The sequence below is a fragment of the Haemorhous mexicanus genome, chromosome 13 (genome assembly GCF_027477595.1).
Source record: "Haemorhous mexicanus isolate bHaeMex1 chromosome 13, bHaeMex1.pri, whole genome shotgun sequence".
Lineage (NCBI taxonomy): Eukaryota > Metazoa > Chordata > Aves > Passeriformes > Fringillidae > Haemorhous > Haemorhous mexicanus.
Window position 1 is genome coordinate 9,335,515 of NC_082353.1, and position 17,712 is coordinate 9,353,226.

The 17,712-nt window shown below is 44.7% G+C and overlaps 1 protein-coding gene across 1 annotated transcript in view; it reads left to right on the forward strand.

Annotated features, from left to right (window-relative positions):
* RFX7 (regulatory factor X7) overlaps nucleotides 1-17,712 on the forward strand; it is a 47,847-nt gene that overhangs the window by 10,585 nt on the left and 19,550 nt on the right. Inside the window, exon 2 of the mRNA XM_059858298.1 lies at nucleotides 11,257-11,290. Coding sequence (XP_059714281.1) covers nucleotides 11,257-11,290 — 34 coding nt within the window. The remainder of the gene's footprint in view (nucleotides 1-11,256; nucleotides 11,291-17,712) is intronic.

The window sequence follows — 17,712 nt, forward strand, 5'->3', positions numbered from 1 at the left end:
TAATGTGAACATCTGCTCTCCCGCTGCAATGTTTACGCATGGTGTGATTCACAGGAATGAAAATCCAGACTGATCAATTCTGCAGTGCTCTTAAACAATGTCTGCTTCTGAAAGGACCCCTCAGACAAGCAGTTGTGGGTACCACTAGCATGAGGCTTTTGCAGAAGCATAATTCAGTGGATTATTAGATGCTGAAAATGTGTGGTAGCCTACAGGTGAACGTCAACAGCACTGTTACCCTGGTGAGTACTTGTGTGGAACTGTTTACATACATCTGAAATATAATTCTGTGCTATTATGATTTTTGGAAAGTCAGAAATTTAGTGCAGCTTTTCTGAAATCTGATACAGATTTAATCAAGCACAGCCTTTTCTGGTTTTGACTCTTTTACTAAGTTGTGGTGTAGCTGTACAGCTCCCTGGGATGTTTAGAATACACATGCTATGAATAATGAATCCATGCAGGTGTGCTGTAAATTGTCTGAATAGGGTGCTAAACTCAGTGGCCTGTGTGGCTGTGGCTTCAGTACTTTGTACTAGGACAGGTCACATGCCCTCTGCTGCATTTTCAAAAGAAAACCATGACAATATGAAATCTTCTGAAGTAGGTATCAAAATGCCTATGGATGATGCTGTGCCTGCAAAGCAGGTGTTTTACCTGAGAAGAAAGTGGCTAAGTTGTTGGGTTTTTGGGTCCTGTCCCCTTCGTTGCCTGTAGAAGTAGGATGGCAAGGCAACAAACTGGCTGCACACATTGTTCCCTGTTCTGAGGACAGAGAACTGAACCCTGAAGTTGTATTAAAGGGGTATTAAATGCTGGTCAGATGCTTGCTGTTCATAATTTCCATTCATGAGCAGGTTTTAGATGAAGTGTTCTGGCAGACTCAGCCATCGCAGCTGCAGAGGCAGCCTGGCAGGGAAGGAGGCAGTGTGTGGGGTGGAGTGCTTGGTGTTGGTCTGCCCCACGCTGCAGCTTCTGCACTGCTGCCCTGGAGCTCTGTGCTCTGCTGTGGAGCTGGGCTGGCCCGATGGGGGCAGCCCCAGAGCTGCAGACAGGATCCAGGTGGGAGCAGCCAATCCTGCCCTGCAAGGCCATGTAAGGTACCTGTTGGACAGAGTTAACTTTCCACCTAGGAGTGAGTGCAGTTGTGTTGAAACTTCTTTTCATGAGATCCGCAAGAATTGTTGTAGGATGTGTTTGTAACTCCTCTGAAGATCCTAGTTTCAGGTTTAAAACCATTTTAAAAGGTGCCACATAGATTATTTTCTATCCCCAGAAGCAGAGTATGGAAAGCTGATGAGTTACACTGCTTTAGCATTCAGTGAACTGACCTTTGAGGTAGGCAGGAGTCTTCTGGCTACTTTATTTGCAGAGAGCAGGGAGCTTCTGTGTCTAGAGTGGGTGGAAGCTGATGAGCTGAGGTGAGTGAGAAGTGCCTCGGTGCAGGTGCAAGGCTGGAGGATGGATGCCTGTAGGAACCTGTGGAAGCTGAGCAAGGGGGAGTCCTCTGGGATGGGAGGTTGTATGGTCACCATCAGGCAGCAGTGCCATGCTCATCCTGCATGTGTTCAGCTTTAAATTTTCACCTGATGGTAAAGTCAAGGACAGGAGAGGGTTCTGGGATGTGCCAGTGAGCAACATGGCACAAGTTGGAGAGAAGTTGCCTTTCCTATGGCAGTGAAGCCATGCCCATCAAGCAGGAAAGAAGTGAGAGACCCTTTTAGTAGGCAGATGCTTGGAGAGTTCATGTAGATACTCAGGGCATTACTCAGCACAGGGAAACCCAAGAGGTTGAAAGAATTGCATTCCATGGGAGTCAGCAATCGGGTCCAGGTTCCTCAGGTGGAAAAAGGGGTGCAGAGGAGCTGTGTGGTGGGCAGCCCTGAGAGAAAAGGGAGCAAGGAGAAGGAGGGATGCAGGTGGGCAGAAACCAGGGCAGAAGCAGGGGTAATAGGATGTTGCAAGCAGCCTTGGGAGGAGAGGGCTGGATAAAAGCTGAATTTGTTTGCAGAAAGACAGGCTGATACCTATGGGGGGAGCTGTTCAATGTGGAGGGGAGAGAAGGATGTCTGTGGCATGGAGAGGGGACAAAGAGTGTGCCAGGGAAACCCTGCAGGTTAGGCTGGGCCTCCTCAGTGCAGTGTCTGTGCAAGGCCTCGGGCAGCCCCTGGATTGCTCCTCTGCTTCCCAGTGTGAGCCAGGCCCAGGGGACATCGAGATGGCAGTGCCTTGGGAAGGCATTTCCAGGCTGGCAGTGGGACACCTGCAGCTGTTGGCCCTGCAGGTTTTGGGGAGGGGATGGCTGTGTGCACTGTCTGGGTGCTGGCTTTTGTGTGGGGCTCTGCAGGGCAGGGGGTCTATCTGCTCCCTCAGGACAAAGCCACAGAAGAGCTTGGATGGGACTGGGTTGTGGCACTGCAAGCCAGGTGACAGCCCCTGGGTATCAAATGAATGGGATATAAAGAGGTACAACCAGTAGCAGCAAATCTCTTCTGTTAAGAGAACATAACTAGGATAGCTGTAGGTCTTGAAAATGTTGAAGGAAATAATGTGAAATAAAGAAGAAGAAACCCAGTTTTTATGAGCAGGCTTAAATCTGCCATCAGGGCACCTGTGCCAGCACTGGGAAACACGTGTGGTGGGAAAGCCTTGCTGCAGAGCTGCTGACACTGGAGCTGTTCTGCTGGATTCAGCTGAGCTCTGAGCTATGTACAGTAAACACAGCACTGTGCAGATTTCTACATTTCTGGGTGTGTGTTACATGTAAGCAGAGTGTAGAACTCTTCCTATTTTCTCACATGGATATTATTTTGCTTTGCCATCAGCTGTCGTAGCCACCATTTCCCAAGGGAAAGGCGGCAGAGGACCAGGTCTGTGACCTGTTCCAGGCTGTGATGCACAGCAAGGTGCTGCCTTCCTCCTCCTCCTCAGCTGGTTGGCTCTGCAGGCATGGAAGAGAAACAATTTTTTGCCCGTGTTTTAGAGATGCACTGAATTTCCTGGTTGGTTTTTAAGGTCTGCCAAGGAGTGTCAGTCACCCCCTTAGTTTCACTAGGCATCCTTCCTTGGAGCCATGTGGAACCAAGGCTGGAGTAAAATCCCAGGGTCTCATAGTTGGCTTTCCAGTGCCTCCAGTTCAGACCCTTAAGTAATAATGTTGTGATGGGGCTTCTGATGACCTTGGCTGAAAATAGCACAGCAGATCTCTCAGCTATCTATAGATTGGATTGTGAAGCAACCAAAGGTTGATTAATTAGTTTCAAAACCCAGCAGTTTTCATTGTGGAATATGTGAGTTGTTGCAATGGATGATTTGCTCTGTAGCCACAACCTGCATGTCTGGTGACTGTTTCCATCTTTATGCTTTCAGTGGGTTATTCCTGAGATGAAATTTCTACTGAAATAATCTTTTTTAGTTATGTTTTTTTTGAGATTGTAGATTGTGAGTAATAAATACAGGAAGCATCTCCTCTGAAGTCAAATTATCTTCCCACATCCTGTACAGAGGGCACTGCATCCTCGGAACAGAATCTCCTGCCTGAATGTAACAATATGTACTGATTTTAATTCAGAGCAGTGCTGAAAGAACCAGGGTGAGAGCTGTGTAAAAGCATTTTCTTTGTCTCTTCTCAGAGTTCATTACAGTAACTTATGGCATTATACTGAATTAAATAAATGTAAAAAAAAACCCCCAACCCCAGGAACTTAAATGACTGTCTTTTTGGAATAGAGCACCTGGCAGTGTGTGGTTGTTGCAAGTTCTTCCCAGTTATTTTAAGAATAGTGGAACAAGCCTTTAGTATTGAATACAACCAGATTTTTTCAGAGAGCTGAAAGAGGTGTTTATAGACCTACATTTCAGACATAGGTATTCTGATGTCTGCTGCCTAATTATTTCTTGGCAGTTCATTACAATGGGCTCCATTTGAGACTTGGGCATTTCATTAGCAGCCTCATCTTCCTTCTTTGTTCAGCTGTTTGTATAGTTGGCATTATTTATACTCATAAAATGATCGTAGTGTCAGAAATGGTGAAGGGATTAAATTTTTATTCTCTATGAACCATTTTAACTGCATTTATTTTAGTAACAAGTGTTGAAGTCACATGTTTGACACACTTTAACCTGCATTAACTTCAAGGCATGCTGAAGCACTGTGTTTTTCAGCACTGTGATATAGCATTGCTCCTTCTTATGTCTGATGGAAAACTGGTTTAGCTTATTGTCTCTGGTGAGTGGAAGGAGGTGGGTTAGGTTACAGGGAGGATGATGGAGTTGCAGCTCACCCTTCTTGTTGCACTGTTTTATTGGCTGATTTTGCTGAGGAAGGTGGTTTGCCTGGGATTGAGGAGGAATCTGCTTTCAGATGAAAGAGACAATGTTTACCACTTGGTGAATTCTCGCTTTGTTTACTTTTTGAGGCCTGAGAGTTGGACACTTTTCTGCATTTCCTCTATTTTTATACTTCAGGGAATATTTTATACTTCAGCCATACTTCATGTGCTTTTAGGATGCAATTGTGGTCCCTGTGGCTTTTATATGGAGTAAAAATATATCTGCATTTGAATCCTGAAAGAACTAATTTGTCTTGCATTAAATGCCTTGCCACTGTTTGCCTGTGTTTGTGGGAGGCTCGAGTGCCTGGTGTCTGGGGCACGACCCTGGATTCTCGCGGGGCAGGGAGCAGTGCAGGCAGGGACAGAGCCCCTAGGTGGCAATAGAAGCCACCTGATTTTTGGCTGCTGCACGGCCGAGGGTGAGAGGTGGGGATGGGAGGGGGTTCCTGGCCCTGGGGTGCAGGGCTGTGCCTGGGGGTGCTTTCCTTTCCCCCTGCCCTGTGCTAGAGCTCTCACGGCATTAGCTGAGCAGTACGGATCGTCGTCATTTTGCTAATTCAAACAAGTTTCAACCTTGTGCAGCTCTGCTTTCTAAATATTTAATTGAAATGCTTTTACAGCCATTTTACTTCTTTATCACAGTGAGCCGAGCCAGACAATGTAACATGGCATATGTTAAGATGTTAATTGAGTAGCAGCACGCATAGGCGGCTGTTTCATAATTTTCTCCTTAGATGATCCTTGGCTCCAGTTTAACATTTCTTTGTGCTTCTGAGTGGAAGGTTATATAAAGATATATTTAGAGCTGTTAGTCTAAGAAAGAGAAGCATTAATTCAGTAAGATTAAGAATTAAGGGCTGATTGCTGCAGGCACTGCTGGGACACAGTGCTTGTCGTGGTAAGGATGTGATAATAGTACCTTTCTGATAGTACCACTTACTGTAATGGGCTTGGTAATCCTTTTATTGAGTGGTTCCTCACAGCACACAGAGTAAATAGAGATTTTTTTTTTTTTTAATGTCACCTGATGTCTTCAGAGTAGTGGAATTCAGACTGAATCATTCCAAAAGGTATGTGGTCAGTTTAATAATGACCCTCCCTATTTTAACAAGGTTTTCAGAAAGACGACTTTGCCAAAACTGTCGCTGTTGGTACTTTGTAGTGGACTCTGACTTGTTTTCCTTGGGAGCTGAAGTGGGTTTTTGCAAGAGGGAAAGGGGCAGCAGGACACAGCACAGGAGGAGGAGTTCCTGGGTGCTGTCGGCATCCAAATGCCTCAGGTGCCTGGCAGTGCTGCCCATGTGCTCCTGCAGCACAGACCCCTGGGCCCTTTGCTGAGCAGTTGGACAAACAGCCTGTGGGGATGGTATGGGCGAGCAGCTGATGCTGTGGGAAATGGAGGCTTTTCAGATCACAGTAATTTTTGAAAGGACGTGTGGCCAAGACACTCCTTCTTTGAGAGACAGCTCTAAGTGTTGTCTTGGGTATTCTTCTCTTGTGGAAGGCTTGTTTTCAGGTGTGAGTGAAATACCAGGGCAGCAGTGTCACCATGGACTGTCAGGGTTGTGTGCACTGCACGTGAGCCACTCAGAACTGTCCTGTGGCCTGAACAGTCTCTGGTGGGTTTTTGGTTTCCCCGTTTTTCCACAGGACCTTTACTTTATAACTTTGTAAACATTTTCTCTCTCAGATGGCTGAGAGGGTGGTTTGCAGTCTGAGGTGAATAACTAGGTAACTGTGCCCCTGGTAAGTAACTGCACGCTGGGCTTTTCCATTTGAGTTGCAACTTTTTGCTGTAAGTCCTGCATGGTGGGTAATAATGTAACTTAATACTCTAGTACTGGAAACTGGGACCCTGCCGAGGGGAGCCCTTGCTGTCTGGTCAGGAGTTGAGCCCTGCCTTCCTGATGTAAGGCTCAGTTTTGAGCAGTGATGGAAAGTGGTTTCTTTTCATCAACTGCATTATGGTTTGGCAGAAATTAATGTTTTCTCTAGGCTGGCCATGCACATGAAACACAGCTATACAGAGGCTGTTTTCGGGAGGATGTTTCAGTTCATGCAAATATTTGCAGTCTTGGGCTGAATGGGATACAGAGTATCTGTGCAATTTCACAGAATGCACCAAACTTTTGATGAACAAAATCACTCTGGGCTTCCCACATGTGACCACCTACTCAAACCATTATTAAATTCCGCACAACAAGTTGTAGCTCCACTTGTCTGCTGACAACAGTTAGGTTGAACTGGCTCTGTTGTTGACATCCTCCTCCATTTGAGGGATGAGTCCTCTGCCAGTGCCTGAATGGTGGGAGCCATGTCCTGTGTGACTTCTGGGGCTGGGAGGTCTCTCCTGATGGAGCAGAGCAGCGATGTCCTGGAGGTGCTGCTGTCCCCCTTCTGCCAGGGACTCAGCCCAGGAGCCCCTGTGGCAGTGTCAGGCTCTGGACATGTGTCCCTGAGAGGAGCTGTCTTGCAGGGTGGGTGTTCACTGTGCTCCCACAGTGTTGGTCCTGCTGCTGCCTTTCGTGGGGGCTGAATGCTCTCAGTTGCTAAGCTGCTAAGGGTTAGTTCAGTGCTGTGCAGGCTTTGGGAAGGCTCAGGGTTAACCAGGCAGTAGTTGATAAATTCAAGGGCTTTCTTTTATTTCTCCCAGCCACCTCCCTTTTTCTGGTCTCACAGGCATAAGGATTCTCTTATCCCTTGTGGTTATATGGCTTCTCTTATTTGCAACATTAAGGAGGTACTCGTGCTTAGAGCAACTGAATTCTGCCACTTCTGGTAATACAGTAGTCCCATGTTGCTCAGTACAATTCAGCTGCCTCTTCCTGAAAGTAAAGTATTGCTTAATTAGAGGAAGGTTGGCAGCATCTGGTTCTATGCCACTTAGAAAAAAGAGTTGCATCTCCTTGCCTTATTCTTCTGCTTTTTTTCCCTCTCTCTCCCTCAGAGCAAAGTAAACTCAGCTGCTCACCTGGGAAGGGAACACACCTCATTCTGCCCATGCCAAGTCAGGGCTGTTCTGAGCAGAAATACATAAATAGGTCAGGGAAAACAGAAATGCATACTTTGGCAGAAGATAGAAGAGCAGTTTGAGGAAATACTTTCATCTGATCTCATTCTCCCAAAGATAATTTCAGGAGTTTGTCTTCAGCCTTTAGAAGCTTCAGTCACTACAGCCTTTGAAACTTACCTTCAAGAATCCCTGAGAGGTCTTGGCCCTTCCTGTAAGGCTTTTTGCTGCAGACCCAAAACAGCCAACACATGGTTCTCTGGGAAGTTGTAGGGTCTGGGGTTCTTCATGAGACACAGCAGCTTTTTCAGGGAGCTGCCCTGTGCTGCTTCTCCAAGCACAGCCTAAGCAAATTCCCTTTCTCTGCTGTTTTATTAATTAGTAGAAGCTGGGTGCATGTTTTTGACTGGCTGGTGGGTAGATGAGCAGAAGTGGCCAGATTGATCTGCCCTGGTGGTGTTCAGAGCAGAGCTGACATTTTTCAGCATTGCTGTAGACAGTACAACAGGTTCCCTCTTGAGTCACTTGTGGGCCTTAACTTTGAAACAGTCAATAGGATGGCACCCCCTGAATAAATGCCTCCTTGGTGTTGGGGTGGTGTCTGTATTTTTTGATTGGAGAGGAGCACATACAAGGTTGTGATATAAAATTTTATGCTCCATGGTTCTTGTGTTGGATCATTGGGCACAAGTTGGTAAATCCAAGGCAGCTGTAAAAGCAGCCACATTTGTTGCTGCTCACAGGAGACACCTACCCCCAGAATCACCAATCTTGTCCTGGATAAAACTGCATGAAGTAGCCTGAATTAATTTTTGGATCAAGTAAGTGAACTAGTTTAACTTGAGGGAGACTGTCATCGTGAAGAGCTGTGAAAGAGAGAGTAACACCAGTTGTGCTTCTTGGTGGGGGTGAATCACAGTGAGCCTCCAGGAGGGGCAGTGCTGGCTGAGGGCTTTAGGTGCAGTTTCTGAGTTTCCAGTGGGCTTAGGTTCCAAATGGATTCAAATGGTTATTTTCATTAGAAAGAACATCATTCCTGCTGCTCTCCTGCAGCTGCTCATGGGTAGCAAAAATATGTGGGTAATGGTCTCCAGATGTTAGAAATGGCTCTGTGTAGGGTCTGATTCAGCCTGGTTGTTGGGATTGCTGGTTGCAGGCACTGTAATTGCAGTAGTCATTAGGTAAGGGATGCATCTGACAGGGACAGAAGCAGACTGACTTACCTGTAAATGAAACTTCAGCTTTCAAAGCATGTATGTCCTGCTAGAGAAGAAGAAGAGGGGCAAAATAAATTAAGGTGGCAAGTGTAACTGGGATGTCTCTCCCTTTGCCACCTTTGTCACTTGTCCTTCTATCTCCTGATGTGCTGGGGATGTGTCCTGCAGTGTCACCTAATGGAGTGTTTCTGTGCAGTGCTCAGGACCATGAGGAAGTCACTCCCAGTACTGTCCCAGTCAAAGGGCTCATTCTTCAGGGTTGCCATTGCTTGACTTGGATTGCCTCTACTGGAAGGGAAATAAGCATTTTTGTCATTAGGCACAAGCTTTATAAAATGAAGCAACATTTACCTGTGCTCTGGTTAGGAAGAAAGAAACCTCAGTTTACCACCAACAAATTTTAAAGTTGTCCTCCCAGTATACTCAAGAGCCTGGAGCAGGAGATGGAAAAATTGTTCATTAAATGGAGATCACACTTACCCCTGCTGAAGCAGTGGGACCTTTGCCTTTTAAACTGTCACAACATCTGCTTGCAGATTGGAGGACGTGAACTTGACTGTCCTTTTTGTGCCACCAGTTTACAAAAGGAAGCCCAGTGAACTGTATTTGCTGGCCCTGTTATTGCTCCTCTGCTGCAGCTTCTCAGCGCTGTTGATCGGTGCTGTAGGAGCAGAGGTCACAACTGGAAGAACCTGAGCTAAATTTGAGAGCTCACATTTCCTGACTCAGACTGATATTTGGAGATAAAAGGACAGCTCTAGGGGTCTCCTGCCCAACTGCCTCCAGGCAACTTGCCTCTTTCTCTTTGCAAGAAGAAGATGTTAATGCAGATGGGCATGCTGATGCTCAGGTTGGCAGAAGGGAAGCTGTGCTGGCTGGAGTGTGCATGGTGGTGTCTGTAGAGGCTGTGTTCAGGCTGAGCTTCCTGTGTGTGTACCCTGCATCCCCTTGCCCTCTACGCACCCTTTCTGCATGAGCTGTCATGTGGAGCCATACTAGAGGTTTGGGTACAGGAATGGGTACAGATGCCTGATTCCTGTTGCCTGCTGCTTTGTAGGAGAGGCTGTTGATCTGTAGCAGCACAGGGACTGTGAGATCTTGCTCAGGGTTGGAGGCAGTGGTGGAGTCCAGGGTGGAGAAGTGCTGCTGGAGCAGCTGTGTCCCCATCAATTTGCTCAGCTTTGGGTCAGATGCACTGGCAACATGCAGCAGCAGCAGGTTTTTGTGCTTGGTGTCCCTTGACTTTTCTGGTAAGATGGTGATTTTTGATGAGTGAGATGACGTTTAGGTTCCCTTCTTCAGTTGCTGCAGTATATGTGAGCATCTTTCCCAAGGCAAGGCAAAGCTTCCGTATTACCATCCTTAGCACTCCCTGTTCTTCAAAATCCCCAGCAGTTCTGCTCCTGTCTCCTTGGTGTTCCTGTCTACCCACCTGATGGCTTCTCCTACACAAAGTCAGCTGAAGTGGATGTCTGCTGATGGATCTGTTTCAGGGAACTTGTCAAATGTTCTTACCTGTTGAAAACTTTTATTGTATTCTATCACTGTGAACTGAGTGGTTCTTGTATGGGAAGGGGCATCAGTGTTAGCAGCCTCTACAAAACAGATTTTTAGACTGTCTTGTTTCAAAGTGGAAGTGGTGTAACAAGCAGGGCAACCAAACTCCTGCCTCTGGGCATCTGATGGAACAGTAGATGCTGGTTCCTATCACCACTAGACACTGGAGCCATTTGTTTTGCTTGTTTCTTACTTAGAGTTTTAGGAGATCCATAAGCTGCCTGACAGTCTAGCTTTTTTAGCATCTGTACAAAAGTAGAACAGCTTCCATGAGATGTTTTGTTGTTTAAGGAGATTGAATTATGTTTTATTTTACTAGGAAAACAATTGCTCTCTGAACTCAAAAAAATAATTGTTTGGTACTTGTTCAGTACGTGCTCAGGCTAGGGTTTTCTGTATGGGAAACCTCCTGCTCCTCTTCAGAGCAGTGATAAAATGCCTTCACCTAATGCTGTCAGAGGAAGCATGTGAAGTGCAGCACCCTTAGAAACACAAGAGCTGCTCATGGGTGTGTTTATAGGAAGTATAATGAGTTCCATGCTGTTTGCCCGCCTTGGCACATGCACTGAGGTCATTCCTGGCATATTTCTATTGAATCCCCACCCAGTGGAGTCTTAATAGGCCAGCTGGGAGGTAGAGAGACTAGCTTGGAAAACTCCAGAGCTGCCAGTGGAATCACAGCTGTGTGCCTTGTAGCAGCTCTTTGGAAAGCTAGAAGTCCATGCCTTGAAGTGGTGGGATTTACTGAAGCATGGGGAGAAGGGGATGTTAATTGTGTTTACAGATAAACAAGTCAAATGCATTTGAATTGTGTAAGAGCTACAATAAAAGTAGTGACATCCATCCTGGCTGCACTGCAGCTTGGGATAACAGCTTGGGATAATAGTTGCAATGGTATTTAATGAAAAAATGCATTTCTTATGTAAAAGAACAAGCAGCAAGAATTCTAGCAAGCAGTTAAGTTTGGGTGACTTTCTGTAGAAAAATAGCTGACTATTATTCCATAGGTTAGCAGGATTTTTCAGAGTAAGATATAAAGCCTATAGTGCAGTGATAGAAATTCTAATATGTAATGTTTTTGTCATTGATTTTAGACTAATTCAGTTTTTCTCTTCTCTCTTTCTTCCCTCACATCTAGCAAAACTGTACAATCTAAAGTGGACTGCATTTTGGTAAGTACAACTCCAGAATGCTTTTCAATATTTAATGAGCTGCAAGACCAAAATAGATGGCTCTGGAGACTGACAGCTATTATGAAGCCTTTCCTTAGCAGTACTTGAAGGTACTACCACTAAATGGGATCAAAATTAGTTACCTTCCCAGAAATGTGCAACACTGCAGGTCCTGTTAGCTCTGCTGTGCTGCTTAGGGCTGAGAGATCATTTTTTGGAGCAGGAAAGGCCCTTGAATTGCAAGATCTTTGTTTGTGCATTAAAATAACAGGATCTAGGCAGTGATGAGAGATTTTTTTTGGGAAGCACTAGTTCAGAAAGAGGTTTTATTTGTTTTTAGTAGTGAGCGGGTTGCAAGTTTTTTAAAATCAGAGTCTCGAGTTCATAAATCTTAGGACAGGATTGCTTATCCTGACTTGCTACCTTCAGCACTTCATCCAGAGGTACCAGTGGATAAGACAAAAAAGTGTCACAGGCAGCCATCTGGATCCTATCAAACAGTATGGCTGAGCTAACAAAGATACTCTTTGAAGTCACATTATCAAAGGCTAATTCAGGTGCTACTGAATTGTCTTGCCATAAAATGTTTTAATTTATTGTTGTATAAGATTTAAAGCTTTGCTGTGTTTCAAACAAACTTTGGACCCCGTTTAACCTCTGTTTAAAAGTTCTTGGATGCACCCAGCGGGAATAGGGATACAGAATGTAATTTTTGTCCCCTTTATTCCTTATTGACATTTGTGAACACCAAGCAAGTGCCTTAAGATCTTAATTTTGTATGTGAGTCTTCAGTGGTAAAAGGACAGTTTGTAAAACTCTTTTAACACCAGGTATTTCTGTAGGGAAAAAATAGGGATTTGGGGTAGGTGTTTCTAAGTAGCATTGGAGAGGGAGTAAATAAGTAGGAGGCTAACCAGTCATCTACTTTTGGCAGTCTGTTTTAAGAAAATGGAATTATGCTAGGACTATTTTTGCATTAAATTCTGCAGATTTTTGGACTTTGTGTACTGAAGGAGGGATTATCAGTTTGGATTGAGGGTGTTGGGTAGGTCTCATCCATTGGATTGGCAGAGAAGTCTTGGACACAAAGCAGTCTCCATGGCTTGACCTGGACTGGAGCAGCAGTGTCCTGATGGTGTAATTTTCTGTTCCAGATGCCTCCTTATCTGTCCTGCTGATGAGTTCAGAGGAGTTGTGTCAACAGTGGAAAAGCCACTCTAGGTTAGCAAAGGTAGATCTAATGCTGTTCAGGTTTTAAAAAGAAAAATCCAAGATCAGAATAGCTTGAGGAAATGAAAATTTAGCTGAATTCTGGCAAAATTGTTTCATTGGTTTTAAGTGCTTGGAAAGCTGTGAGCTGCAAGAGAGAATCTAAAAGCCTGTTGGACTGAAAGGCTGTGGCTGTGTAGCTCTGAATCCCTCCCTTGGTAGCACCAGTCACAGCCCCTGAGTGCTGAGCTGCACACAAATGTTCCTGGGCTGCCAAGTTCACACAGTTGAGCAGGGAGAGCTCTAGGAAGGAGCAGAGGTGGTGGCAATAGTCTGGTGTGGAGGTCACTCACAGCAGAGGGCTGTGGAGAGCAGGCACTGAGACTGCAACTGCTCATCCAAGAGTCCAGAGTCACCTGCCTTCCACTTGTTACACTGCACCACCCACATCCAGACACACTGTCACTTTCTGGGAGATCATAAGGAAATCATTGTGTGCTGTGCAGTCCAAAAAAGATAATTAGCAAGAATTGTGGTGTAAACAGTCATTAAAAATTCATTATAACAGCTTTTTAACTGTAGTAAACATGTCTAGCTGTAGATTCTCTTATGATTTCACTTGTTATATTTGTAGCCACATACGAAGTGAACTTTTGAACCCGATCTTTCAAACTGTTTGCTCCATATAATCACTCAGCAAGAAGGCCAAGGTTTCTTTCCTTAGTGCTCTGAGAAGAGGTCAGTGCTGGATTGATGGAAACCAGAGCTGCTGTGGGGTGTGCTGAGGCAGTGTCTGTTGGTCCTGTGGCAGCAAAGGTGCCACTTGTCTCTTGGGCCCTGCAGGAGACAGGCAGAAGCTGCAGGAAGCCTTGGCAGCTGTGCTTGGGCACTGTCAGAACAAAGCTGCCATGTGTTTTTAGGGCTTGTTTGGAGTGTTTAGCACGTGAAATATGTTCCTGCTTCTGCTCAGATAAGGCATATCAAATGTATTTATTAGCTGCTTTCTAGAATTAAAAAGGTGTTTTTAGTATTAGTTGTTTTCTGTCTTGATGATATTTCCAACGAGCCATCTGACCTAGAGTAACTCACCTTTGCTTTTTGTTTCTCTATTCTTAGAATGGGGAGATGATTGCTTGACTACTTTGCTATTTTTAGTTGTGGTTGTTAAATAATAGATAATTGTTCTGCTGAAGTATGACAAATTTTAGGGCCTTTCTGCCAGTAGGTGCAGGTAACATTGCCATTGGCACAGCCTTTTTCACTTTGATTAGGGCATAGTTGTCTATAAATACTCAAAATGTGGAAAGAAATATTAAGAGCAGTCCCTGCTCTCTAAAGCAGTAGTCTTGCATAAAGCTTGCAGAGTGCCCCTGGCCTTCAGCTCTCCTTATCCAAGCTTGAGGGCAGAAATAACTTGTAATTCTGCTTTCATTAGGGAAATTTGAAATAGTTCAAATTTGAATGACTTTTGCCCTGTGTACATTGCAGAGGTAGCAGCTCTTCTGATTGTTCTTGCTATATTCTTCTTCTATCTTATTTAAAGTTTGGTCTGACTAGGTAAACAATCCAGAAAAAGCACATGGTTTTTTTGCTTGGAGTTTTCCCATGGTAATCCCCTTTGACAACTTTGAAATGAAGTTTGACTAATGTTTGTGACCTGACAGTAGATCAGCAGTCAGAGAAAACCAGGAGAGAACCAACCCACCAAGGTCAGGAACCCCAAAAGATATTCTTTGATTTTGGGGATTCATGTTCAAATCTCTAGGTTCTCTGCTTCAAGCAGAAACATGAATAAACTCTGCTTCCTATAGCACAGATTAAGTTCTTAACCTCATTTTGTGCGGAATAAATCTTTGTCTCTTTATGCTGCAGAAACTTACAGTGGCAAGTTAGTGTCTCCCAGAATGGAAACAGATATCAAAACCAGCTATTTTCATTTTAAAAAACCCTACCCCACATAATTTTGGTCATACTGGTTAATTTCACAGGTGTTTATTTTGCTCAATCAAAATGCCTGTTAAAATGATAAAGAAAGTTGTATCTGTTTCAATGAAAATCTTGTTCCAGGTCTATCTTAGGCAGCAAAAGGACAAATTCATTTGGAGCAGATCTGTGTGGTTTAATTTGTTTGCTACTTATTTTGTGCCTTTTTGTAGTCACCTGCCTGTATTTGGTAACTGTCAAAACAGAAATAGCAGAGATGTCTGTTCCTTTATGTGTTACTGAAAGTCTTTGCTTAGCTGTGACTTGAGGTTTTTAATTCTTTGTCCTTAGGTTTTCTGTCTCAGAATATAAGATCATGGAGGCATTTTGAGTGCTTGATAGATTTTTGGCTAAATTGAAGCCAAGTTGTAAAAATTAGTATGAGCACTGCCTGCCTGCTCCCCATTTTTGAATATCCCTTTTTTTTATAAGGTTCCAGTGGCAGGGAATAGAGGTAATGTGTGAAGAGCAGAGTACCAGAGGCAATGCTTTGTGCTGCCTTTACACCTCAGTCCTGCAAGCAGTTTAGCATGCTTGTGCATTTTCCTAATGTAACTGCAAGAAATATGATTTATAAATAGCCTTTGGAGGATTAGACCATCTTCATCTGGTGTGATAGAACCAGTCAATCAAGGTCAGGATACTTCGAGCAGGATTTTTACTTAGGTCCTTTTAAGTAGCAGAAAAGGATTCCCCAGACATTGCACAGGCTGTGGTTTTTAGAACAACAGTAGCACAAGCTTTAACAGGCTGCACAAAGGGGAGCTTGTCCAAGATGGTGCCAGCATCTCATTCTTCCTTTTGATGCCACTCCATTGGCATCATTCCTTTGCTCTTCCACTCTAATGACCTATTTTTTCCCCACTGTTGACCTATTTGGGGATTGGGGTGGGAATTTGTAGAATATTTTGTGGTCTTGTTTCTTTTTATTTTTTCCATATGCATCCAGCCTAGCACAAAGAATAACACGGAATGAATGAACCTTCTTCTTCTTGGTCAGTTAGTAGAGCAGCTGAAGTGCTCCTCCAATTTCCCAAATTCTGTTATTCTGACTGCATTAAAAAATTGTAAATTCTTGATGCTTTGAACAATTGCAGTAACAGCAACTGCAGTTATTACTGGATTCACCAGACCTTTAGCAGTGAGAACTGGTGGATGTCAGCTGAGATTGAAGAAGAGACTGTACTTACCAAGACTGTGACCAAGTTTTGAGGGTTTCAGAAATGTGCAGAGAAAACAGCCTAAACAAAACTTTGTTTAACAAAATGCTGTTTTTTTCCAAACCTACTTGCACTGACTGTCACACTCCATCTCCTTGCTGCCACTTCTTCAGTTTTAAGATGATTTTCTCTAAATAGATTCAGTCTCATCTAATAAGCTTAGGTTTATCTAATTATCAGCCAGGTAGGATTACCTCTGTGAACTGCCTGTGACTTCTTTTAACTCTCCCATTCTGAGGAGGTCCTGCCTTCCAGGGCTTCCCTGCTACTATTGTTGGAAGCTGAAGGAGTTGTGCAGAAAGTGCTGCCTAGGGCCAGGCATGGAGAGGAATGGGGTTTGAGTGCAGACAGGGACAGAACATCACTCTCCAGCTGCCTCTGCCAAGATGAGAGGCAGCTGTAATCCTCAGGCACCTCAGATGTAGGGATGCAGTTTTGCTCATGGGAGAGTGACCAGCTCACTCACATCCTGTGGAAAAGGTTCTACTAACACAATCCCAGTCACATTTTTTTCCTTTGTCGTTGGGTTTTTTGTTTTGTTTTTCTTTAATTTGGGGGCTTGGCAGGTGGGACCTGGGTAGCAGAGTGGCTCAGACAGGGCCCTTCCACACAGCCCCTTCCTCCTACCATGACACAGAAATGGCTTCAGCTGAAGGGGGCACTGCAGAGACCACTGCAGTGTGTTCTGATGAAAGGTTTAATATTTCTTCTAAAACCTAGCTTCCTGTGTTGCACTTGGGCATAGATTTGGAAGGGAGAACTTGTCTTTCACTTCAGTATCAGACTCATGGGGAGAGGAGGGGGGGATTTCTTTCACCTGGGATGCTTTTGTCTCATGGATTAGTGCTTACCATGCAAGGCAATCCCACCCAGACAGTGCCCTTTGGTGTGCTGCTTGGGCTTTTACTTTTTAAAACAAAAAGACCTAAGTTCATTGCACAAGAGGATGTCTAATAATGAAGTACAAATTTTCTTATTAAATTTCTGTCTTCTCAAAAATGATTAATTTTCTGTAAATTCTTTCTTTGGAGAACATTGACTAGGCAATAATGAGCTCGCTAAAGGAAAACCCACCAATTTAAATGCTGTGATTCATACAGGAAAGGCACAACAGAGAATTTGACAGAATGCACCTATTATTAAGAAATACCTCTCCAGATACTTGGTGGTCTGAGCACCAACCACTGCTGTGTAAGCTGCTGTAGAGCCACACAGAAATTGGTGTCAGCGAATTTCGGGAGTTTGTCAGAGGAAAAAAAAACCCAACCAAATGTTGTGGTTTGCTGCAGCTTATAAAAGCAGCACATGCAGTGTCTGTTACCTGTGTGCTGCTGGAAGTGTTTCTCTTGGCTCTGGGCAGGTCTGTGGCATTGCTGGTGGCCCTGTTGTGTGCAGCCTTCCTGGGGTGGGCTTTGCTGGCTGGGATTACTGGGACCCCGTGCTCTCCCAGCACCCTTCCCTGCACACCCTGTCCCAGCAGTCCTTGTGCAGGGTCTGGGTCAGGGAGGAGGAAGTGGAACCTCCTCTTCCGTGTGCTGCTCTCAGTTTTGTGCCAGCAAGGTTGGTCTGGACAGGGCTGGGTCTGGTAGGAAGCCCCAGTTTGAAGTGAAGTTTAGGTTTTTTGTTTCCCCACTCCCCATTCTGCTCACTGCTGAAGTGAGGCAGGTCTCACTGCATGTTGGTCCCTCCTCTTTTCTCTTCCTTCTGGAAGATGTTACGTTGGCAGTAAGACACTAGTAAAGACAAAGAGAATTAGCAGTAATCCAGAAGCTGCATTCTGGCTTTAAAACGGACCATTTGAGTCTCCAACTCTGTATTAATGGTGCACCAGCTCAGGCAGTGCTTCTGTAGCATCTTCCCAAAGGAAACCCCCTGTGCTTCCTGCTGTGTGGCTTTCCTTGCATTGCTGCTGAGCAGGCCCTGAGCATCTTATCACAGCTGATTTCCCTTCTATTGCTAAGTCCATGTACTGCTTTCAGATGACCAAAAGTCTCTGTGTAGCATTCACTG